This window comes from Patagioenas fasciata, chromosome 6 (genome assembly GCF_037038585.1).
Source record: "Patagioenas fasciata isolate bPatFas1 chromosome 6, bPatFas1.hap1, whole genome shotgun sequence".
Lineage (NCBI taxonomy): Eukaryota > Metazoa > Chordata > Aves > Columbiformes > Columbidae > Patagioenas > Patagioenas fasciata.
The window spans coordinates 18089047-18113067 of record NC_092525.1 but is presented as its reverse complement, the minus strand read 5'-3'; the positions used below and the strand labels follow the sequence as shown (position 1 = coordinate 18113067).

The following is a 24021-nucleotide window of genomic DNA, read 5'->3' as shown; positions in this document are numbered from 1 at the left end:
AGAGTGAGTGTCATGAGGATGGAGCCAGGCTCTTCTCGGTGACAACCAATGATAGGACAAGGGGCAATGGAACACAGGAGGTTCCATTTAAATATGAGAAGAAACTTCTTTTCAGTGAGGGTGACAGACACTGGACCAGGCTGCTTGTGGAGTCTCCTTCTCTGCAGACATTCAAACCTGCCTGGACACCTTCCTGTGTAACCTCATCTGGGTGTTCCTGCTCTGGCAGGGGATTGGACTGGATGAGCTTTTGAGGTCCCTTCCAATCCCTGACATTCTGTGATTCTGTATTTGGCTCCTTGGGCCCATTGATTGCTGGCCAGGAACTGCTGCTGAGTGCCCCATAAAGGCACTCCTGCTCTCATCTGGCAAATTTTATTCACCTGTACAGATTTTCCCTATCCAACCCAATGTGTGCGCAAGGCTTCTGGTGTGTGCTTCATGAGGATGGAAGGTGTAGGGTGCAAGAAAATGAGAGAGTGAGAAAGATGCTGCTATGTATCCCTGGGTGCAGAGGGAAGAGGCTTCTGTGGCTGACAGGGTTATGAGCAGCGGTTGTGAAGGATGTTTCTCTGCATCACCCCTAGTGTGGCTTTCTTCCTATCCCATCTCTTTGTCACTCAACAGGGATGCTTCTCCAGGGGTCTCGCCTTATCTCTTTTCTGTTCTGCTCTTCCCAGGAGGATGGCTGCCGTTTGGGTGCCACTGAGCGGCTTAGGCTTTGCCTGTGTTCCCTTTGTTTATTTATTTTCCACCCCTGTTGCACGATAAACATTTTCTCAAAGCATCATTGCCTGACATGAGCCTGTGCTGCGTGGTGCCGCCTGGGGCTCTGGGTTGTGAGAGGAAACAGGCACATCGCACTGCGATTTGAGAAAAGAAAAAAAAAAAGGAAAAAAAAGTTTAAAAGACAAAGAAAAAACAGGATAAAAAAGTTTTTTAGAAAGTAAAAAAAAGGGGGGGGAAGAGAAACAAGAAAGTGTGCTGATTTTTTAGGACCACGCTCACGGCCAATTAAACAAACACTCGCGGCTCCCGCTGCCGAGTGTCCCGCCCGGGCCCCCCCCGCGGGCGGGGAGGGAGCCGGGGGATCCCGGGGGGATCCCGGCCCGGCCCCGCGCTGCCCCCGCCCGCAGCGCGGTGGCACCAGGCGCCTCCCTTTCCCCGCGGCGACTCCGGTCCCGGCCCCGCCGCTCCCGCTCCTCCTCCGCTCCGCACTTTGTGTCTCGCCGCCGCTCTCAGTCAGCGGCGGGGCCGCCGCGCAGTGTCCCCGGAGCCGGGCGCGCAGCGCGGGGCGCAGCGCCCGCCCGCCGAGCCGCCGCCGCTGTCCCCCTGCATGGCGGCTGCCCCGCAGCCCTAGCCGGCCCCCGGGGCCCGGGGGAAGGCGGCGCGGGAGTCCGGCGGGCGGGGGGAGGTTGGCCGGAGGCGGTGTCCGCAGCTCTCCCGCCGCGGCAGCATGGCGCGGGGCGGCGGGCGGCTGGAGGCCGCCGCTGCCGCCCGGAGCCGTCGCCCGCGGGGCCGGGGAGGGCTCGGCCTCCTGTGCCTGGCGCTGCTCTGGGGGCTCTGTGGGCTGGGCGCCGCCGAGGCGGAGTTCTCCATCCTGGACGAGGCGCAAGTTCTGGCTACCCAGATGAGGAAACTCGCCATCGAGGAGCTGGGGGTCGTCACCATGCAGGTACGGCCCGGCCCGCGCCTCGCCTGGTTTTCCCTGCTTCCCTCCCTCCCTCCTCCTCCTCCACACGCTCTTCCCGATTCCTGTTTTGCCTTTTCTTTCTTCATTCCTTCCTTTCTTTCCTTAACCCACCCCGGTTCTTTTCTTCTTTGCAAACTTTCCTTCCCCCTTGCGCGGGCCGCCCAGTTCCCCTCAGCCCGGCCTGGCTCCCCTCAGCCCCCCGGTTTCCCCAGCCCCCGGCTCTGGCGGGCAGGAGCGAGTGGGGCGGGGGGAACAGGGGCAGACTCCTGTTTTATTTATAATTTACACAATAGAAACGGGCAGAAAACGCCCTGCGGCGTCCCGAAGGCCGGTGTTCGCAGGGGGGGCCGAGCCCGGGGCGGCTGCGGGGCTCGGGCTGGGTGCAGAGCTGCCTCCCGCCCGAGCATCCAGCGCTCAGCCTGCCAGGGAGCTGCGATGAGCCCAGTCCTGCCCGAAAGCGCTCAGATCGGGATGAAGAAAACGTTCCCCGGCCTGAGAGTGCGTTGGGACAAGTTTATTCAGATGTTGTAATTCATTTCGGGGTTGAAGTGAAGGCGGTGATAAGAAGCTGTTTCCATCTCGGCCTTCGAGGTTGCATCTTAATGGGATGTTGTGTGGAGGGGCTGGTCGGACTGGCAGGGTGTGCTGGGACCTGCGGTACAGCCGTCGGCTACCGACCCGCTCTGAGGGGGGGAAAAGTGAAATCAGATCCCGAGCAGCTTTCGGGGGAAGGTATGGTCAGTAGCAAATGCAGTTTTAAAAGCCTCCCGAATTGAAAAGGAGATACTTTCATAGGATCAGCAGGGGTCTCTACCCAAATGGCCTTTTATCTTCTCTAAACTGGCTTCATTCTCTCACCTCTGAAACATCATTGTGCTGACCGGCCTCCTAGGGCTGCGTTTTGTCTGAGAAGACAGTGAGCTGTCTCTTGTCCTTGATGCTGAGAAGACGTGGATTTAAATGACTTGGCTTAACAAGGTAGATTATTGATGTACTAAATTCAAGGAAGTCACTTTTTTTGCTATGCTGTGCATACACATGCATGGATTTGCCCTCAAAAGATACGAGCATAAACCTGTGAACGGTGGAGTCTGTGGTTAATGCAAATTAAGTCAGTATAATTGTATTGCTAAATCTGTTTCTGGTATTAAGAATATATATATAATACAAGAATCTTAACACATATTGTTCTTAAAAAAGCAGCTCGTAAAAACATACATGGTTACCTTGTGAAATACACCAGCCAGCCGTAAGATGAGCCGGGTTTTCTTTCCAACAATTGTACTGATTATATGAAGTCAGGAACAATCTGGATGCTGGTGCACAGGGATGCAAATAATGTTAAAGCTGTGTTTACAATTAGTTGGATATTTAAGGCCCCAAAGTAATTTAATGCGATGAAACTGGTAGTTAAGCCCTTTTCATACTGAGCTCTATTTTTATATGCTTAATATTTTGGCTGCCTTAACTCCCATCCAGCTAATGCCCAGCCTGTCCTTTGCTCTCCCCTGTAACATTGTTACAGCTGTTTAAGATTAAAAACGGTGGGAACAAACCTCCGCTGATTTTAGAAGCTTCTTTGCTGACCTCCGACAGTAGAACGAAAAATGTTATGGCTTGTGTCACTGCAATCTGCGCTTCTCACTTGATTTTAGGGCAGAAATTTCCTAATCTCCCTCAGGGCTGGGTGTAGTTGTTGCAGAATTACCCTTTTCTTTGCCTGTGCTGGACTGTTGGTGGGCAGTGGTGGGTTGTCTATGCTGCAGGACTGTTGGCACAGCTGGGATGCTTGGGGTGGTGCAAACAGGTGTTCCCCGTGGTGAGGCTGTGCCTGGGCACAATGGAGGGATGGGAGGATTTTAGAAGAAGAGCGAAGCACTTTTGGGCTTTAATTAAATCTAGGGGTGTTGTCCTGGGTTTAGAGAGCGATGTGGAGGCAGGCCCCAAATCGGGATTTAGTGAGAGGAAGTTGCGGTAGCGAGGGGAAGGATAAATAACCAAACATTTAGGAGCTGCGGTTTTCTTTAGTTTCACAGATTGTGGAGGAGCAGGCGGAAGGATTTAATGGTTCCCTTGCATGCACCCATCCTGCTTTGGTCCTTGGCCGTTGTGGCTCCCACACCTGCACATCCTGGTGATAGGCAGGAGGTGGTGTCACCAGCCGCTGGAGCAGGATGTAACTGGGAGAGGGCTTTGGAGGAAGGGTAGGTCTGTGCTGGAGGTGGGGAGGGAGCATCCAATGAGTGAAGGAGCAGGTGGAAATGCTTAAATAAAGTGAAGGTGAGAGGTTGGTTTGGGTGTGCCTTGAGTCTGGAAAAGATGAAATTCTAGACAGAGCCACCATAAATGCAGGAGGGAGGATGTCCTGGAGCCTCCAGAGCAGACAGTAGAGGAGCAACAGAAGAGGTAAGAGGAGAACCATGAAATTTCTGAGTCTTAAATGCCTGTGTAACAAATACAGAAGTTGTGAGAGAGAAAATAAATGACATTTCTGCTGGAGCAGCCACCAGTGCTATAAACGAGATCTGTCTCCTCCGTGTGGTACCTACTTCCTGCGATACATTCTTCTTCTACCAGTATTTCATGTAATTAGCCCAACAGCGATAAGGACTTAGTGTTTTTAATCTAATTGCAGTATTTTGCTTTGAGAGGAATAAGGTGCATGCACATCTGCATTGTAATATAGGCTGAAGTTACAGGAAGAATGGGGATGAGAGAGATTTCTGATGCCAGCATCAGTGTAACAATTGTTTTTGGCACTTGCAGCTTTCTATTTATAGACATTTGCATGAATACACTATCTGACTGTTACCTTTAAGTAATGCTTTGGTTTTTTGCCTAAGTGCTCTGATTTCATATATGAATTTATTCCGAGAATGGCACTGGATAGAGCAACTGAGGATAATGTATGTGACAAGTCACAAGATTCACTGAACATATTGGACAGTAGTGTGGTGGTTTCTTGTTTAAGGTTCAAATTAGAATATGCACATTTGTATCACACGAGGTATTCACTTAGTGAGAACATGTGTTGTGCGCTGCGGTGCAGAGGGGCATGCGGGTTCCTGGGTGTCTATGTGTTATCGTCCTGGGTGTTATTCTTCTGGTAGTGGCTGAATATAGAAAGTTGGTTAATTGTCGTCTTCCTCTGTTGCCCTAATTAATTATTGTTCACGCTCTGTTTGACGGTTCTGTCAAACCTGCAGGTAATGACATAGCTGCATCTTAATATCGCCTGTATTTCTTTCTATGCATCACGGTATGGGGTGGTATGTACATGCAGATGCTTGTGCCTTTATTTTCCATGAGCAGCAGAGCTGATCAGTTCACTGTTCTCCCCAAAATTCGTCAGTGCATCTTCCAAGTTAACCAGGAACAGCTGCGCCCTAGTATCTTAGTCTTCCCTCTCCTTCCTGCGGGACAGAGGATGCTGTCCTGTGACAGCGGCTGGAGGAGAAGCCACTGGTTCGTGCGGGGATGCTGTACCTGCAGCAGGACTCAGGTACGGTATCTACAGTCATGCGTAATCCATCATCTTCTTTTTTTTGTTAGCTAGAGTGTGTGTTGACAGTGTCCATATTGTTACAGGGAGCAGCTCTTGGCAGCAGGCTGCATCCTTGCAAGACAGGGTGCAATCACGTCTCTGCTTGCCAGCCTCAGCAGCCCTGTTACTTGTCATTACTCAGTAGAATTCATCTTAAATAGCCCAGTGTCATAATTTACAAAGCGCTGGAGCTTGGTGAATGAGTGGCTCGTGTGACAGTCCTGCAATATATTCTCCTGGGCAGAGCTGACACTCAGCGGTAATTGAAAGCTAAGCGCCCCTTTATACTAAAATTATAACTAAATTGGTGGTTGTGCCATGACCTGGGCTGCTGGTGGAGTTTGACCATCCCTGTTACATTCCTTGCCTGATCCTGGTTGAAATTATAGAGTAGGTGGTTAAAACAACTGGAATTCTTTGGTTGGGAGGTGAAGGCAGGAGAAGAATAAATTGGAACTTTGGTGAGCATTTTGTTTGGTTTTGGCAAGGTTTATCCCTCTGAATCTGCACGGGGCGTCCAAGGTGAGGACTGTTTTTTGATAGCGTGGGGCAGGGTAACATCTCCGCCTCCAAAATGGAGATATAATACTTGCAGGGAGAGTTGAAAGGATTAAGAAATGCTTTGAAGATGAAAAGCATTGTTAAGTGCTTCTACAACTTTCAAAATGCATGTTGGTGTTTCTAGCCAGATAGTAATGAAAGTTACAGGCCCAGAGGGCCTTGAATATTTTTGACACCAGCTCTGCCCTCTTAATCCTTTACACTTACTCTGTGAAGGAAGCACAGCCCTTTCCCTTCGTCATTGTCTGTTACTGGTCTTGGGGGTTGGAAGTAAAAAGAAAAAAAAAAAAAGGCATTTTGACCCTGAAAACAGCAGTTTGCTTGTCATTTTTCTCCTCTGTGTGGTTGTGGTGTTGTTTTCTTTTATTTTCATATTAATACTGGCTCAGGTGATATAGTGATATGTAAAATAATAAGCAGCATAGTACAAGCTTCTCCAGGTTGATTAGCAAACACATTCTTTATTTATTTTACTAATAACTTGTCTGGCTATATGTTTCTTTCTGGCTGTATAGATTGTGCACAGACAAGAGTGACAAGGAGACAGGGAGAGGTCTGGGGTTTTATAGGGCGAGGATGCCCTGACACCATTGTTCTGAAAAATCTACATTCTTTGAAGATTTCTGTGTGATAGCAAAGAGTTGCAGTCACCAGAACTGTCCATTTATTTAATCTCTTTGAAAATGGGCACTGACAAAATGCATTTTATTTTTTTTTCCTAATGGGATGGTCTACTGGCTAATGACAGTGGATCTATGCTTTAGAAGAGATAAATCCCATTTTGAGCTGCACTGCAGACCAGTTGTAATGCCAGAACATGTGGTTCTCCTGTCTCTGAAATCAAGGGCTTCACACATTTCCCCACTTCTTTCTATGGGTATTTACAAATAAATCTGTTGGTGACTGTGAGGTGCTTGTGCAGCAAGTGATATAAAACACCCCAAGTTCTCCAGCACCGGGTCTGAAACCTGGACCTCTCTGGAGCCTCAGGCAAATGACAGCACAGAAAACCACTTCCTTTTTTTTTCCGATCTATTTTCAGGTTGTTTCCAGCTTGTGAAGCTGAAATACAATAGAAAAATGTAAGTAAGGAAGACTGATAAATGTTTGACTATATATATATATATTTAAAATTATTATTTGGCTGTAGTGGTCACTTTAGTAATAACTACAGAGTAGAAACCAGTGGAGTAAAATCTCATCTGTTTTACATGATTATACCTTGGTTTGAATCCAGCTCCAGCAGCCTTTTTCTAGGCTTTCTGAAAGCCCAAGACTGCAGCAGTTTTTTATCCTGTTCCACACAGATTCTTTCTTTTCTGGCATGAAACATTTCAAAACAGATAGAGGTCCTCATAGAAGGGCAGTGAAAATGGCTGTGCGGAGGAAGCCAAATCTGAATTTTTAATTAGGCTTTGAGTTGTTTCTTCAAAGTGTCGGGATGTCGTTAGTGATGTAAGTCTTGTTGCATTAACAAAGACTGGCATTTCACTTCAAACAGGGAAAATACAGCTGTCCTGTGCAGATAAAAGTTGCCGAGTGTGGTGCAGCAAGGTGGGGTGGCAGATTATCAGGTGTCCCCTGCATGGCTGTGACCAAGGACCCTGCCAATTGTGGTGGGGACTGGAGGGTTTATTAGCAGCAAAAAAAAAAAAATCCAAGGATGCTGTGAAGCCATTGGGAATCTTCTCAGCTGTGGCAGGGCTGATAACACGTATGTTAAGAAAGGAGAAAAAGTAAATACAGTGTGTGTTAGCCCACTTCTTTTCTTAATTCAGCAGAGGAGGAACGGCTGGTGCCTGGTGATCTGAACGTGGCAGAGAAGCTGCTCTGCTACCGGTAGCTTGGCCAGGTGACGGTGAGAAAAAATGTAATGCTTGTTGTCAAAATTGAGTGCTTTGCATTCTTTAAGACAGAAAGGCAAGATATACTTGAGATTGGAAGTAAATGTGAAGTATTACAAGATTTTTTTGTGTGCGTGTTTACCAGTTATTATTTTATGTCTATGGATAAAAGGAAGTATGACGTATTAACAGATTTTTTTTGTTGTTGTTTAATTTGTTTTCTGTTCATCGATTTTTGGTGAGGAATTAATGAAGAAACGATTGGAGCCTTGTCCATTCTTGTGTGGAAGAGCCCAGCTCTAAGGAATTATCCCAAATTTCTCCATGTCCTTTGCCAGGACGCTGCGTAGTTTGGACTGCTCTGGGTTGTGGTGTGTGAGCCTGGCTCTCTGTGAAGCCTTCGAATGGCAATGTTTCCCAGGTCAGAGCTCATGGGGTTTTGCCGAGGAATTCAGCAAGGGTTGGATAGTGTCCCAGGAATGATTTATTTGCCTGTAGTTGAACAGGAAAATATTCACTTTTTTTTTTTTTTTCTTTCCTGTACATGAATAATATAGCTTAAAAATCAAAATTTAGGTAACTTATTTGACATATCAGCCTTTGTTTTGTACATCACAAATTCTGTGATGGTTTTGACTAATGAATATGCTACCTCTTCCTATACTGTAGGCTTAATACAAAATAAAGTACAAAATTATATACTGCATTTGGCAGTCATTGCTTACATGTAGTTTATTGTTCAGTAATGTGCAATGTAAATGAAGTCTAAAAGGATATCCTTGTGCTTTCTTTTCCATAGAAAACAGAGTTTAATAACGTTGGTACTTACCCAGTCTTTGTTGTGAAGGCCTTTTCTAATATAAAATTGAGTGCATGCTAAGTCATTGCTTGAACCTTGCGTTATGTGTGTTCTTCCCAGGTACAGATTTCTGTATGATACTATATGTCTAATTTAGCAGAGAAAATCTGAGTTGACTTTTGAAATAATCATGGTGCCACAAGTCAATAATACTAATTTCCAGTCCCATTAAAAGTTTTAATGGTGCCACTTTTATCAACTGCCAGTAAGGCAGAGTCTCCCAGGTGATTTTGCAAAAGCATATTTGCACAATTACGATCATTAGAAAAACAAACTACTACATCTCCCTTTACCAGCTCCTCAGCCAGAAGCAGATGATAAAACCAGCTTGTCACTAGTGCCGTTTCCCTTTGAGCACACGGGTTTGCTCAACTTCATGTTTTGAAGCTGCGACCATTCTACCACTAGAACAGAAAAGCCCTCATGCCTTTTTGAGAAACTTCCAGCATTTCTGCAGAGCTTTGTAGCCGGTGCTCCGTGTCGGTTTTGGCCATCTTTTGCACATGCTCCTGTGATGCAATAGAAATTTTTGGCTATACTTACGATTGTCACAGGTGGGAATGAGGCCAGGGAAAAAGGCTTTAAAATAGACACATCTGGAAGTTGCTAGGAAGGTTTCTAGAAGCTGGAATGCCTTAAGCAGAATTTCTTGTGCATTCACCCTGGGAGGGTTATGGGAATATTTTTATGTCACTTTTTGTGGATTTCAGGCCAGATTGCACGTGAAGGTTTAAGTTCAGCTTGATGGTGGGAATACGGTGGTACCACACCAAAGGGCTGGGGTGCTCCCACGACCTCCCCATCTCTGCTTCAGTCCCTGCTGCTCTTGCTTTCAGCTAAGGAACTATTAGAAATATTTCCTCTTGGGCTGTACCTTCACCTCAAAAGTCAGAGTGAACAAAATCTGAGAAGGTGTTTGTGGTGATGAGGTGGAGAGGAGCAGGGATGGACTCCCAAAAATAGCTATAGTGGGAGCCTGTTTGCCTGGAGCAAGTCCAGGTACTGAGCCAAGGCTGGAAAGGGCTCAGCAGCCCTTGGGAAGGTCGCACCAAGAGCCAGGAGAGCTCTTCACCTTTTATTTGTTGGAAAATACCTTTCAGTACTTAAAAGCAGTCTATAAGAAAGATTGGGTTAGACTTCCTAGCAGGGCCTGTTGTGACAGGATAAGGGGTGATGGTTTTAAACTAAAGGAGGGGAGATTCAGGCTGGACGTGAGGAAGAAATTGTTGCCCCTGAGGGTGGTAAGAGCCTGTCCCAGGTTGGTCAGAGAGGTGGTGGATGAACCATCCCTGGAGACATCCCAGGCCAGGCTGGACGGGGCTCTGAGCAACCTGAGCTGGTGAAGATGTCCCTGCTCATGGCAGGGGTGGCACTGGGGGAGCTGGGAAGGTCCCTTCAACTCAAATTATTCTGTGGTTCTATGAAAGCCCAAATCCTTGGCAGAGACTGGTTGTGTTTGACTTGCGCTAGTCCTATTTTGCCTTGAAACAGCAAGGAAGAGAAAAAACAATCGCGTGACGCTTTTCAGGGTGAAGTGGATGCTGCGATGTTGTATGCATTGGCAAGCAGCAGGTAAGGAGTGCTTTTTAGGAATATTCCATGACAGCTGTCTTGGTATGGCTACAGAGGCACGCGCTTTGTGGGAGTAAAATTAAGTTCACCTGATGTGTTTGCTTTCAGTGGTAGCCTGTCCATTGCAAATCAACATGTGGGCAAATGCTGATGGAAGATTGGCACAGAAGAATGTCATTTTCTGGATATTTTTATTGTTTTGTTCATAGTCAGTGAACTAGCACATTATTTCCTCTTGTTTTTTTTCTACTACAGAAATCATATGGTGTTCCTTGCTTTTGATTTTGGAGTCTTAAACACCATTTGGAGGAAAAGAAAGAAACAGTATCTCTCATTGTTGCAAGGCATGTAAAATGGAGCAGTAAAGGCCAGTTAAACTCAGTGGATCGTTGGTTTGAGTTCAGTATTTTGTTACCAGTGGGGGCTGGAGTGGGTGCGTGGTCTGCAGATTCAGTTTCCAGCTGACAGCAACCGGCATGGTCAAACCCTCGTGGACTGAGAGAGGCCAAACCAAGGCTTTAGAGACAGAAATTTTGTGTTGCATGAAAGACACGTGAAGGATAAAATAAAAGGATATTTAATTTGGGGATAATACATTTTACAATTTTAACAATTAAAGGATATTTAATTTAAATATGCTACAGCTGCAGTCTAGGTAGTTGGACTTCTCTGAGCATATTGCTTGCCCTAAGAACCATGTGTAGTGTGGATTTCTTAGTTGTCTTTCATTTATTTTGCCAGTGGCTATTGAGGACTGTTAGGCGTGATGTGGGGTTTTTTCCCTTGGTCTGGCTTGGTGGAATTCAGCTGCAGGAAACAAGTAATGGGGAAAAACGTACTTTCTGGGGCAGATAGGAAAACAGGAATAAGCACTGAGGGTGGCCCATTTGTCACATTATCCAGCAGTGATCAAGTGTCTGTTTCTAAACTATGTTTCAAAGTTAGATTAAAATTAGAAAATGTTATTCCTGGAAACATAGTCTCTTGTGTCTTGCTTGTAGGAAGTCCTGATTTAAAAACAAAAATTGAAATACATTGCAGGAAGAGGATGAAAATTGCAAACTTCTCAGTGTTTCTTGGTTTTAGATTAGCTTCACCAATATGAAGGGGGCAAATACAAAGCTAATTTCACTTATGTAGCCTACCTTCTCCTGTGAGTAACTGCTCAGTAGTGTAATTCAGGAAGAAATGAAGTATCTTTTTCACTTTTTATTTTTGACTGATATTTATAATATTCTGTCTCTTCCTTTTGAATTCTGGTGCTGTTGTATTTTGTGTAGCCCTGTACGATTTTGGTAGCTGCTCTGAGGGTTATACTTGATGGTCTTGAAGTTGTTTAAATTGCTCAGCTGTGGATTGAGCTGTTCTTGGTGGAGGTACCTGTGCTGTGCTGAACTTGCTGCTGGGATTGTGGGATTTTATTCTCAAAGTTGTGTTTGGTTTTTTAATATTTTAGATATTGATGTACTACCAATACTGTATTTCCATTAAAACTACTGGATGCAAAGCCGAAATTAAAATAGCTCCAACATTACCGTACTAGTAGATAAGTAACTTGATAGAAATTACCATTTATTTCTGTTTGGTATGAAATTGAATCTATTTAGTTTTAAAATACTGATTCACCGTGATGTCACATAAATGTAATTTTGCCTCCCCCTTCATATTTATATATTTATTCAGTAAGTTGTTGACAGTAAGTCTAGAAATACATCTAAAAAAATACATTTGGGTAATTGCAACCTCAGACTTTTCAAACACTGCTTTTTCATACGAATCCGAGAATAGAAAGTCAGTCTCCAAAAATAAATGAAACCCAAGATACATCGCCATGGTTTTCAGAGCTTGAAATGGAGGATTTCTCTTCGGGGAGCAGAGGTGCAGCAGCTATTTTGGGAAGGGAAGAAGACTTGGAGTCAGGATAAAATGAATGCAGACCTGTTATGTGAAGGCTTGTTTGAAAAGTAGGACCTGCTGAGTGTGCTCTCTGCTTCCAGTGTGTCATCTGGATGATTTATTTGAGCCTGAAAATTCATGCTAAAGGGAAAGAGAAAAACCAAATAGCTAGAAATGGATGATGCAGTCATAAAAAATGTTAGTAGAGAAATACGTTGTTTTGGGGTCCTTTGGAAATGTAATGAAAGCTGTTGCCCCCTCTGAGCCAAGTTAGATGAGAGCTGCTTTGCTAGATGAGCATCTGGTGTAGGTCAGGCTTATTCTGGGCTTTTAACCTGTTCTTTATTAATCCACATCTTGGTGCAGCTTTGATACCAAAAAATGTTATTGTGTGCTTAGGCCTTTGACCGCAAACCTTGACTCATAGGAGTTTCCATGAAGTTGTTCTTCAGGTTCTCTCGTGCAGACTGAAGGTGCAGCAGAGCTGGATTTCTGCTGCCTTCCAGCATTGTTCCACCGCCTCCTGAGCTCTAGCTGAATCACAGAATGCTTGTTTTGTGTTGTTCTTGCCATTTGCCATCTCCTTCCTTTCCAGTACCACCAGTGTGCTGGAAGTGATTTCCCTGCCCATCAGCATGAGTTGAGCCTTGAGCCCTCCTCTGCATGATGGTATGGCAGAGACACTTCTCCAGTCAGCATAAGAAATAATACACGTTTGCATATATATATATATATAATTTTTGCATATATTTATATATATATATTGCATACATATATATATAATAACACGAAATAACATGAAATTTTGTACTTGATGGAAGATAGGCCTGAGGGGCTGGCAGGGAGCTGGGTGGGTGCCTGGCTCTGTGAATGTGCAGACCTGCAGCTCTGCAGAGCACTGTCTGCGTGACAAAACCCAACAGTTTTGCAACTGGCCGTGCTTCCTCTGTGTCCGCAAAAAGGAGCTGGGCTGGGGTTTTGCTGGGAGATGACATTTCATTTTAATGCTGAAAACAGATTCGTGGCCTTTTTGGGATTCTTGCTCTGAAATGAGGTTAGAGCCAGTGTTAGCGTTGGGCCCTAAGTCTGATTGCCTGCATGTCCAAAAATATATTTAAAATATTAAAACCTTGCTATAGCAAGTCTGTGGGCTGGCGGTGTGGCTGGCTGCAGATCCTGCAAAGGCCGGAATGTGAAGCTGGCGTATGGCCATACCCACACTGGTGAGGACTGTCAACTTGTGGCCTTGCTTTGATGCAGAAAGAAAAAAGAGACAGATTTTTAGATTTTTTTTTTTTTGCCTTTCGGTGGACAGAAAATAACTTTCCTCCTCGTGGAGGGAGGTAGGAATTTATATATACCTTAGTTATTCAAAATTTTGGGAGATTCTGAGCCCCCATGGGCAAAGGAAAGTGAGGAAAACGATGTAGAAAGGGCTATAACTACGAGAGAGAGAACTGATAAAGTGGCTGTTTACTGCTTTGGTTTGGATGAGAGCAGGAGCAAATCCTCAGGAATGGCAGCTCACTGGTTCATCCTGACGGCACGATGGAAGAGCAGAATCCGATCAAACCCTTTTTGAACCCTCCTGTTGTCAGCCCACCGGCACGGAGATGCTGCTGTCCTCTGAGCATCTGCTTTTGGTGCAGCTTTGCCGTCAGGGCTCGAACTGGCCTTTCTGTTTTATCCCTGAATGGTGCCGACTGCAGAGTGGTCGTTGTCTGAGGTGCCTACGTGTTGCCAAAAAAAGAAATGAAAGCATTAAAATGTACAAAGTGCACCTTTGGCTGTCATGGGTACAGACCTATTTGAGTATTACTGTAGAGGAGTTGTGAAGCATTCCCAGCTACTCATTTTAAACCTCACTTTTATAGTAATAGACTTAAAAATCTTATTGTGTAGTTGAGTTAGTGACTGAGTCTTCACTTTATAATCTCTTTATAAAAATGTATGCACATTAACAGGACGTATTTAATAGACACACTGCCTAGATGAAAGGGCGCTTTGTGGAAGGAGCCTTTTGTGCGTTTCTGGATCTCTCAGCAATTCCTGCGGAGCTTCCCAAGTCTGGCTGACACGGAGCGGCGGAGGAAAAGACCTTCTCGCTTTCAGCTTGAATGGAGAATAATGGGGAGCGAGATGGGAGTGGGGGAGGGAATCCTGCTCCCTGAGCAGGGACGATTGGTTTGGGCACACACCAGCCGAGCATTTAACACGTTTAGTTCGTCCTACCCCCAGCTGGGGCTTTGCATTTGCAATGAGCTCTGTGCTACCCGGCCGGCGCAAATGGGGCTGCAGCAACAAAAGTGGCTTCAGTCTGGGGTAATTGAGACAACTTTTCGTAGTCCTTTTATTTCTGGTTTGGTCCACAGATCAGGCTTGTCTGTAATAGCAGCTTGCCAGAATAGCATTTGATTTTTATTTTTTCCCCCCAAGCTAAGATCTGGTGTTATCTTTCCTCTTTTGTTTAATCTCTCAGCTGGACTTTGGTATTTTTTTCTGTATGTGGCTCACCACAGATTCTTGGCAAGAAAATGGTTTTATTTCTTAAAAAATAGGGCTGCGAGGTCATGGATATGTTTGGTTTGACCTGGCAAACATCTTCATGAGAACAAGAATCTTGTGGATATCTAATTAAGTTTCCACTAGCCAAAAGAACTAAACTTCAGAAAAATCCAGAAGTTCTCTGACAAAAATATTTGTTTTTGCAGTTGCTGCTAATTCACGTACTCCATGGGGTTACAAGCAGAGAGAGCTTCACCTTATTTCTGTTTGCAAGGACCCCATAAAATGCATTCCAGTTTGAACCACCTGAGTAAAGATTCAGAGAAGATAATTTTTTTAAAAAGTGGGAGGGGAGTTGCTACACACTTTTAATTAGGGCTATAACTGTGGGTAGATGTGATTGCGGTCCTTTGGAGTCGGGTTTCTGGTTTGCTCAGGTGGTCTGTCCCTGGTGGGAAGGGTTGGTGTACTCCATGTACGATTTCTTGCTGGTTGATGTGCAAATACCTAAGGAAACAGCCAGATGAGGTAGAGCTGGGGGCTGCTGGTGGTTGGGTACCTCCAGGCAGATGTGTGTGGATGGATATTATTAGATTGGATATTAGGAAAAGCTTCTTCCTGGGAAGGGCTGTCGGGCATTGGAACAGGCTGCCCAGGGCAGTGGTGGAGTCACCATCCCTGGGTTAGCGCCAGGGTTGAGTTAACAGTTGGACTTGATGATCTTGAGGGTCTCTTCCAACCAAAATGATTCTGTGATGGTGAGAACTCTTGTGGTGTACCTCACCTCTGCTTCGTGCCTTGGATCTCAGCCGCCTGTCCTCATCTGATTCCTTTTATTTGCCGATGGTTTTTCAGATGCAGCCACAGTTGAAGACTCCATTGTGTCAAGGAAGAGCAGAAGTTGGTCTGTGTCTGGTTTGAGTTGAGCATCTGCAGGTTCCCCCAAAGGGTAAAGCAGCTGGTTGCGTGATGGCTGAGATTGAAAGCTGAGGACTGGGTTACACCCAGGTGCCTTCAAAGAGAGATAGAGGTATTAAATTGAAAGATGTTGCAAGAGGAAGATGCATGGCCAAGGTTAAAGTGAATGTGGATCGGGGTGACTGGCAGTGGGCTGGGCCCTCCCTGTGCTCCTGTATCATGTGAAAGCAGTTCTTGTGTCAGGATAAACCGAGATATTATACATTGGTGGTGTTGTGATGAGAATTTCATCTTAAGAACTGAAATAAGCTTTTTGAAAGAAATCACACCTTTTGCCAGCAGCCCCAGCACGTCACGTTTCACTGTATAAAACCAACCGAACAATGAGACTGTTAATTTTTGGATGAAGGCAGAATCCCTTTCTAAGAGCTTCTAAACCAATGTGTTTCAGCTGCCACTCACACAGGCTTGTTGCACAAATGTGGCGTTACTGCTAACCACAAGCAGCTGGTTGAAATTAGTGAATTTGGTGTCTTTCATCAGTTTTTTTTGTGGCTTTACCTGTCAATGCAACTCTTCTGTAACAGTGAAATTCAGCAAGCGTTGAACTTTTTTGCAAAACCAAGAGGTAATTGTGATTGTTAATTTCTAAGTAGTTGGAATAGATAGAGCACCTGAACTTTCTGTGGTTTGACAGCAATTCTCTCTGTAATTATCTAACACTTTTCTATCCTACTGGCTTAGTGAAATATTTAGAGAAACACACAGAATGTATGCTGCACAGTAGTACTGTGAACTACAAAAAAGGCTAGAAAGCTAGTGTGTTTTTTATTGAAACAGAAAAAGTTCATTCGTTTCATTGCATACTTGGTGCAGGTTTTGTGTTCTTCATATTTGATCTTCACTTTCTTTAGGGGAAAGTTAGTTGAACATTTAAATGAAAATCAGGTTCCTAGTTTGCCAGATGAACATTTCTCATGAAAAATAATAGATTTTTTTAGTAGTTACTGAATGCTTTGCAGACTGGGATAGCAAGATGTTTTGTTTGTTTTGTTTTAAATCAGAACAAACCCCGGTATTATTGTTATTACTATTTTATTTTTGGTGACTGAAAACTGAAACAGGAAATGACCTGAGACACAGTTTCCATGACACCCTCTCACTTGAATCCAGTTTTTGAGAAGATGAAAGGCCCAGGCAGTCTTTTGATAGTGAGCAGCTAATTGGGTGGTTGATAGAGGCAGGTTTTTCTATGTGGGAAAAAAAAAAAATATGGAGGAAAGAAGTGAAACAGCTGTGTTTTGGTACATATGTATAATCTCAGATAAAACTCTCCAAGGGCAAGGAAATATAGTAGTACCTTAGTGCAAGGAAAATTAAGAATCTTTGAAAGGATAAATGTGGCTTTTTTGGGAGTACTTGTATTTAAAATAAAAATCAACTGGAACTAATATGTTAATAAATACTGAATTTATAAAATCAGAACAGAACCTCTTGCTTCATGCAAAAATGTGGTGTTGGTATTTGTTTCTGTCTAGACAAATCCCAAGAAAATAGCAAAGTGCTCATATATTTATTTTTCTGTTTTCTTTGCTCACTATATTCCTGCCCAAAAAAAGTGGTTAGAGCATCCTGCAACCACGTCTGCTCTTGCTGCAGCTCATCTGAGGGCAGTCCATGAAATTCCTGCCTTTTGAGCATTGCTGTTGCTCCTCTTCTCATAGTGTGTGTTAAAAACGTCACAGTGCAAAAGTAGAATGTAGCAATGTGTCTTTTTGGAACGTAGATTTAAATCTGAGAAATCTCTTCTGCTGATAACAGAAATGCTGATCAGGGTGTTAATGTACGTGTAGTCTCTGTGCTGGACAACAACCTTCCAAGGCACAGCAAAGATGAGAAATATCTAAAGTAAAGTTAAATACTTAGCGCAGGGACCTTTGTTTTTGATAAATAGTTCCAATCTTGGGTAATGAAGCTTGATATTTAGACAGTTTAAAATGAAGTTTATTTTACTTTCTGGGACTTTGTGCAATATGGATTGAGTGCAGATTCCCTGTATTAATATATATCATCTGAATGGAAAAAGAAAGTACAGGTCATAGAGTCCTACCTTGTTCATTTTTCCCTCTGCTGTCCCACTTAGTTTGGGAATTCCCAAGCATCTGGACAAATTATTTCTCCTCTAAAAGTGGGTGTTTTTAAGCTGATAAACTTCTGAGGCCGTTACTACTGGGGCTTAGCATCTACTTCTGATTTGAGGGATGAGTCCTGGAGGAATCCTAGTGAGTAGAGGGGTAGAGCGAGATGTGGCTGATGAGGGTGCAGTTTCTAAGTAGCAGTATTTGCTTCTGCTGCAGCATCTGTAGGTGTTACAGATATTTAATATTGCTTAGGAGAGGATCTTGCTTGCCTCCGGTCCATCCCTTGGGCTCTCTGAGCGGGTTGCACCCACCCGTGCCGTCAAACACAAATCCTTTCCTCCACCTGCGGAGTAGCCTGGGCTTTCATGAAGGGTTGGGTGGATTTTCATGGCTTGCTCCTTCTTCAGTAGGTTTTTTCTGTCCAGGTGGAGAAGATAATTGCCTTATCTAATGTGCTTCTGGCTACTGTGTGTGGAGTACCTTTGTTTTCCCATGAAATTTTGAAATACCTGGAAGGGAAAGTCGTAGGAGGAGTGTTTTGATGTCGCTGTTGTCTTGGGACCTTGTGTGCTCTCCATGGCCATGTGGTGCCCTGTTGGTCCTGGAAGTGTTTCCAGCTGATTAGTGGTATGGCCTGGTGGCATTTTCTCTTTTTGAACTTTTTACGCAGAATATGCTGTTTAGGTTGACGTACTTCATAGTTTGTTTTTTATCTCCTGAATATCAAAGCAAGCCTTTTATTTTGAATGCAGGAGATTAGGATCTCCCCACTGAAAGCTATCTAAGCCAGCAGTCGCTAGTCTTTCACAAAGACTTCAATGGTTTACGAACCTAAAAATCTGCTGCACTATCAGTAAACAACCAACAGGAGATGGGTCTGGAGGAATGTGGCTCTGGCTGATGGATATCAGATATTTTCCGGACAGTATCATGCCCTCCTAGCTGCGGCAATGTGGAAGCAGCTTAGTGTCTGAAACACCTGCTTCAACGTAAATAAGTAAAAGCCTCCAAAACCAGCTTGACTGCTCGGCGTTGGGCAGCTTTCTCTGCCTCCTCATATGAAGATGTTATTAGACAAGAGCTGCCGGTTTTTCTCTGCAGACTGAGCCCGGGGGGCAGCTCGTTAGCTCCCTGCCTGCCTGCCGGAGAGGAGCATGTAAAATTAATGCGGGAAGAAAGGGCCGCGCTCCGACACTGCGGGGATGCAGGTGGGCTGGGGCGATGTGCGGGAATTAAACTAACGTGCTAATCGCGCTCCTCGCAGGAGGTCGGCTGCTCCGTGCAATTTCAGTATTTTCTGGTATAATAATCCCGGTGGGTTTTCACTGACTCTTTCCAGCTCTCTCCGCTGATGTAACCTTCGATATTGCGGTGAGAAATTTAGTGAGTGTTTTGTGAGAATTTTGAGAAATGGATGGCTGTTCCCTGCTTTCAGCATTTGGAAAATATTTATTTATGAACATGGCATGGCGTTTGCTGTCACTCCTGTGTGACAGTGCGGTGTCAAGAGTGTCACTTCCCAACAACAGCGTCTGCAGCTGGCAGGAATTTCTGTGCACTTTGAAATTTTGAAATCCAGTCTCGAGCTTGTGCTGTCAGGATAGAGCTTCCTTATGGCAGACACCCCTTTATTTTTCTTTAAAGGCTGAAATTTTAATATTGGTCTCAGAGTATATATTCAGGTATCTTGCTGAGAAAATAGTCATTACCTGTGCATTGTGAAAGGCTGAAATAAAGTCCATCTCCTGTTGTACGTGGGACGCAGAGGGCAGCATGTCCCCCTGCAGTTGTGACAGTCCTGGGGATCATCCTTCTTTCCCCATCCCTTTTTTGTAACAAATCTGTTTCATCTGAGATTAAAAAAAAATCAACCTGGAAATGAAAAGTGGTAGCAAGGTGTTCCAGAAGCAGCAATTCAATTTTAATTTTGAAATTCAATGGTAAAGAAAAATGTTTCACATAGATGCTGTTGCCAGAGCCCTGCTAAAATGCATTTATTCTCATGAGTACTTTAGCTGGAAAATGTTTAGCAGGCAGGAAATATGGAATATTTTTTTGCACCTTTTTTAACGTCTATCTTAAGAACAGGTGGAACAATAACTACTTAATAAGGGTGTTTGTCTTAAATGCAGCAATTCAGGAGGCTGTACAGCAAATAAATTGGAGATTAAGCATGACGCAGTTTAGCTACGGGGAGGATAAAGTTGAGAGAAAAACATGGGAACTCTGGTCTCATTTTCACTAGTACTGGTCTGCGTTACTGTAATGGTCTAAGTGCCTCCAGGGGGTTGCAAATGTGACTGATTTACATTGGAAGGGTCTTTATGCTTCCAGTGACGCACAAAGCAATGAGTAAATGAGCATTAGGCTTAAAAACTGCCTGATGGACTTTATATTTCATCAGCTGTACTGCTTGGTAAGTGTTGTTTTTAGCAGTCACCTTTCTTGCAACATGCTGTGTGGTGATTTCTGAATCCCTGTATGTCCAGCTGCGTTATCTTGGTTTCTGAACGTCAGATTGCACCGTGCCACCTCCATTGCAGCCCAGCTTATCTCTTCATGCAGCAAATTTGGGGTGGAACCTACTACTTTGCCACAATGCTGGCAGCTCTGTGGTAGTTACTGAGGGATTAGTACTGGATATGCAGTGGTCGGTTCTGTATTGAACCCTTGGCATCCCTCAGGCACTGACAACATCGCTCTGTACCACGTGGGTTTGGTGTTGCTGCTGAAGAACTTCAGATGTTTCTTCCTTGGCCGTTTGCCTTGCTAATAGTTGTGTTAGCGCAGCTATTTGTGGGCTCTAGCATAAACCAGATCCTTGAAATGGATCCCTGGGATTGCAGGGGTTCAGCGCAACCCCAGCAAACAGAGGTGCCGGCATAGCAGAAGTGCTGAGGTGGATATTTTGGATGTCACATATATATAACTACACCATTTGCGGTAAGGAATAATTGTGGTTTAAAACTTGCCAGTTTTAAATATGGGTCATCACTGCATGTCAGTCTCAAAGAATTTGTCTTTCAGAGGCTCGTTCTCATCTGTTTGGTGATGAAAATTGTGTTCCTAGGAGGTGCCTCCTTGCCCTGCTAGAGACTGAACTTCATAATCATTGAGTGGGATGGGTTGTACCAGAGTGAAGCGCGTACAGTGACAAAACAGATCTAAAATTGTTCACAAAACACGAATTGGAGGGTTTGGTTATTATCATTTAATACACAAAGAGAGATGTAACTAGACCCCTAGGCCTGGTAGCAGAGTTTTATTTTTAGATAGACTGTTGGTGGACATGTCATAGATACATACGTTGGAAAATACACCCGGTATTGAGTAACCTCACTGCATCTCAGGGATGCCCTACCTGACATTGTAGAAATATAGAGCTCTTAATGAGAAAGTTATTTTAAAATATTGTCAAATCCTTTGCTTATGCAGCCTTCCCCAAACTACCCATCCATAGCTTTTCATCTGGAATTTAACATGAAACAGTTAAAAATAGTATTTTGTGGTGTTTTGGCATAACTTGGATTGACCAGTGGCATTTTGAATTTCTAAAACACTTTTGTCTGTGATGTTATCAGAAAAAAAAGATGCGAGATTACTTGTGACATAGAGAACAACGGGGGAAATGATTTGGTGAACCCTGTGAAATGTTTTCCAGGCAGAACTTTGTCTTGGTAAATCACAAAGAAATGCTGCGTTATGAAGGGTTATCATCCCAGGCTTAAAGACAGAATTCAGACTTCACATTGGGAGATACATCCCTTTATTGGATGTATCTCTCCTGTTTCAGCATGGTAGGGGCAAGTCAGTGGTGCAAAACAGTCGATGCTGAGGACCCAGTATCCCAGGTATGTCTTTTTTTTTTTTTTTAACTAATATATATGTTTACATCAGGGCTTTATCAGCAGTTGAATCTTGCAGAGTTGTGTTGTTGTTGTTGCTTGGTTTGGGGTTTTGTTTGTTTTCCTCCATCCATCTTTCTGGTCTGTTTTGATGCTTGACCAGGATGTGCCAAACTCTTGGAGTAAAACTAACTTTGCAAGTTGTAAACTTAAAATGGCATTGACAGTGTAGAAATTACTCATCTTATTTTGTCCACTCTTCCAACAAGAAACATATGAAAAACTAATTCAGAAACCTTGTTTCCCCCAGTTTCTTCTACACTTTATGCATTTGATAGCTTTATTGTATGAGTTTCCTATTCTTTTTCTTTGTTATTTGATAAGAGTACTGATATTTCCCTCGTGAAATAACAGATTAGAGTAGGGGACAGATGTTACAGCTGAAATTACCTTTCTAATTATCCAGATTAAAGACGACTGCATCTCTTTGCAAATAAAAACCGAAGATACTATAGGTCATTGATGCTATGGCTTCTTTTCTCCGTGCTGTGCAGTGGGCTGCATTTTGTACAAGCAAAGCTAAACCAGAAACTTTGCTGATAACTTTAGGGGAGCTGAGCAAGGAGGGGTGTGTAGTAGCATGATAAAAAGTTAGGGAGGATAGGAGGAAGGTACATATTTAATTTTGGTTTGGAAAAAACCAATTGTTAGTGCTCCAGGATCAAGCAACTAAACCTTCCCATACCCTGATGAGCTGACAAACCAAACCAAGCCAGGACACCATCTGGAAATGATTCTGTGTTCCGTTCCCTATATCTAGTGTAATGAAATAAAATCGAACTCCTTGTCATTGTTACATTTTGTCATGTGATGCTTTGCAAAGAATTGTTAAGGTTTTGCTCTGATTTTCATGCTTTGAAGGAAACCTCTGTGTCCTTGCTGCTTTGGGTGAGTAGAGGAGCAGGAAGGTGTTGGCCTTTCAAATAACTTTTATATCAATAGTAACTCATGGTTGTGAGTAGGTGAAAATTGAGCGCAAATATATGAAAAAATACTGAATTAACATAAGGAACTAGTGATTGCTATGTTTATGAGATAGAATACCTTCCTGAAGTGTTTTAAAGTTCAATAATTGTCATTGATCTTGAGATGATGCATTGGGATGGTTTGGGCTGTCTGCTGTATGCTCGGGGAGGATTTGGATAGGGTTCCACTTTTTTGTAGTTTGATGCAAAGGTCGCCACCTCGTAATTATTAACATGTGGAAGAGAGCGCATACCACTGTCCGTTTTTTGTCCGGATGATTTATGTTTTTATTAGATGATGCTCATACTGGAAACTTCACGTTGTGAAGGAGGAGGGAACGGGTGGGCGACAAGGGAAGCTGGAAATCCATGGGATTTCCACCTGGAAATGTGGAAAGACAAGTGTCAGTTGGGGTGTTTACTTCATATATGGTGATATTTTTATAATTGCTTCATCATCATTTTTACTTTAAAAAAAAAAAAAAAAAGGAAATCTATAATTCCTCCACCATAAGATGTAGCTTCTTATTGCCACTTATTATTAATTCATTGGCAAGTGTAGGGAGAAACAGGAGCACACCACACCACATTGCTTAAAACCCTCATTTAATGTCTTATGAGACACTAGAGAAAGGACTTTGCCTTGCGTGGAGATAGGACTTTCAGAATTTTAAGATTTAATTGTTCTTTTTAAGAAGTTGGATATTCTGTGACTTCTTCCTAAGCCTGAAATTCATGCCATTACTTTGTATTACTGTGTTGTATCACATCTATTTTAGGACAGACATCACTCTTTGGAATAATTTGAACTTTTAAATTTCCTGATGCTTTCGATTTTGTGACCTTAGCCTTGTGCTTGTGTCCTTGTTATATTTAAGAGTGAAAAGACATAGAAAGAATTAAAGTCAAGGCAAGGAGATGAGTCAGAAGCGTTAAGCTGTTTTCAGTGTAGGTCTGTCTGCCCCCAGACTGTGTAGTGAAAACTATACTGTGAAAACACACATTTAAATTGTGTCATGAAAAGCTTTTGGAAATTAAAATATAGAGTACATGCTGAAACAGGGAGGTCAGGTTAATTTGTGGGTATCAGCAATTTATTAATTTGTTAAAAATAAAATGTATTCATTAAGATAAGTTGTGAGTATCAGCATAATGAAAAATTTGCTGGGCAATAAGTTGTATTTTCTGTTCTTTCGCTTTCTGGCTGTCAAATACTGATACCACTGTAGTAGTAACTGCGTTTGACAACAAGAATATTTATTCCTCGAGTAGCATTAATCTACTTCAATTCTGTCTACACTCAAAGTAGCATTAATGCCTTTGTTTTTCTTGGTGTCTGAACTTGCTAATCCTGATACCAAAGTGGATTACTGCGTCATTGCCACGTGTTCAGATGAATGTGCAACACTTGGATAATTGCACAGAAAAGCAAAAGAAGGGGAATTTATTTAGGTTGCTGAGATGGAGGGTGGTCTCTGTACAGCCTTAAATCCTTAATTCAGTTTCAGGTTTGCCAGTCGATCGTGTTGGGCTCCTGCACCAAATTAGGCTTGGAAAGCTTGACCTTGCTTTGGGCTTGGTTTTAACGCTGGAAGCTCTGCTTCCACCAGAGTAATGT

At 43.6% G+C, this 24021-nt stretch overlaps 1 protein-coding gene across 2 annotated transcripts in view; it reads left to right on the top strand.

Moving 5' to 3' along the window:
• Positions 1–1322: 1322 nt before the first annotated feature.
• CACHD1 (cache domain containing 1) overlaps positions 1323–24021 on the top strand; it is a 102022-nt gene continuing 79323 nt past the window's right edge. Inside the window, exon 1 of one of the 2 annotated variants that reach the window (XM_065842352.2) lies at positions 1323–1675. In XM_065842352.2, the coding sequence (XP_065698424.2) occupies positions 1457–1675 (219 nt within the window). In that variant the 5' untranslated portion in view covers positions 1323–1456. The remainder of the gene's footprint in view (positions 1676–24021) is intronic. The other variant, XM_071810073.1, reaches the window with a different exon arrangement.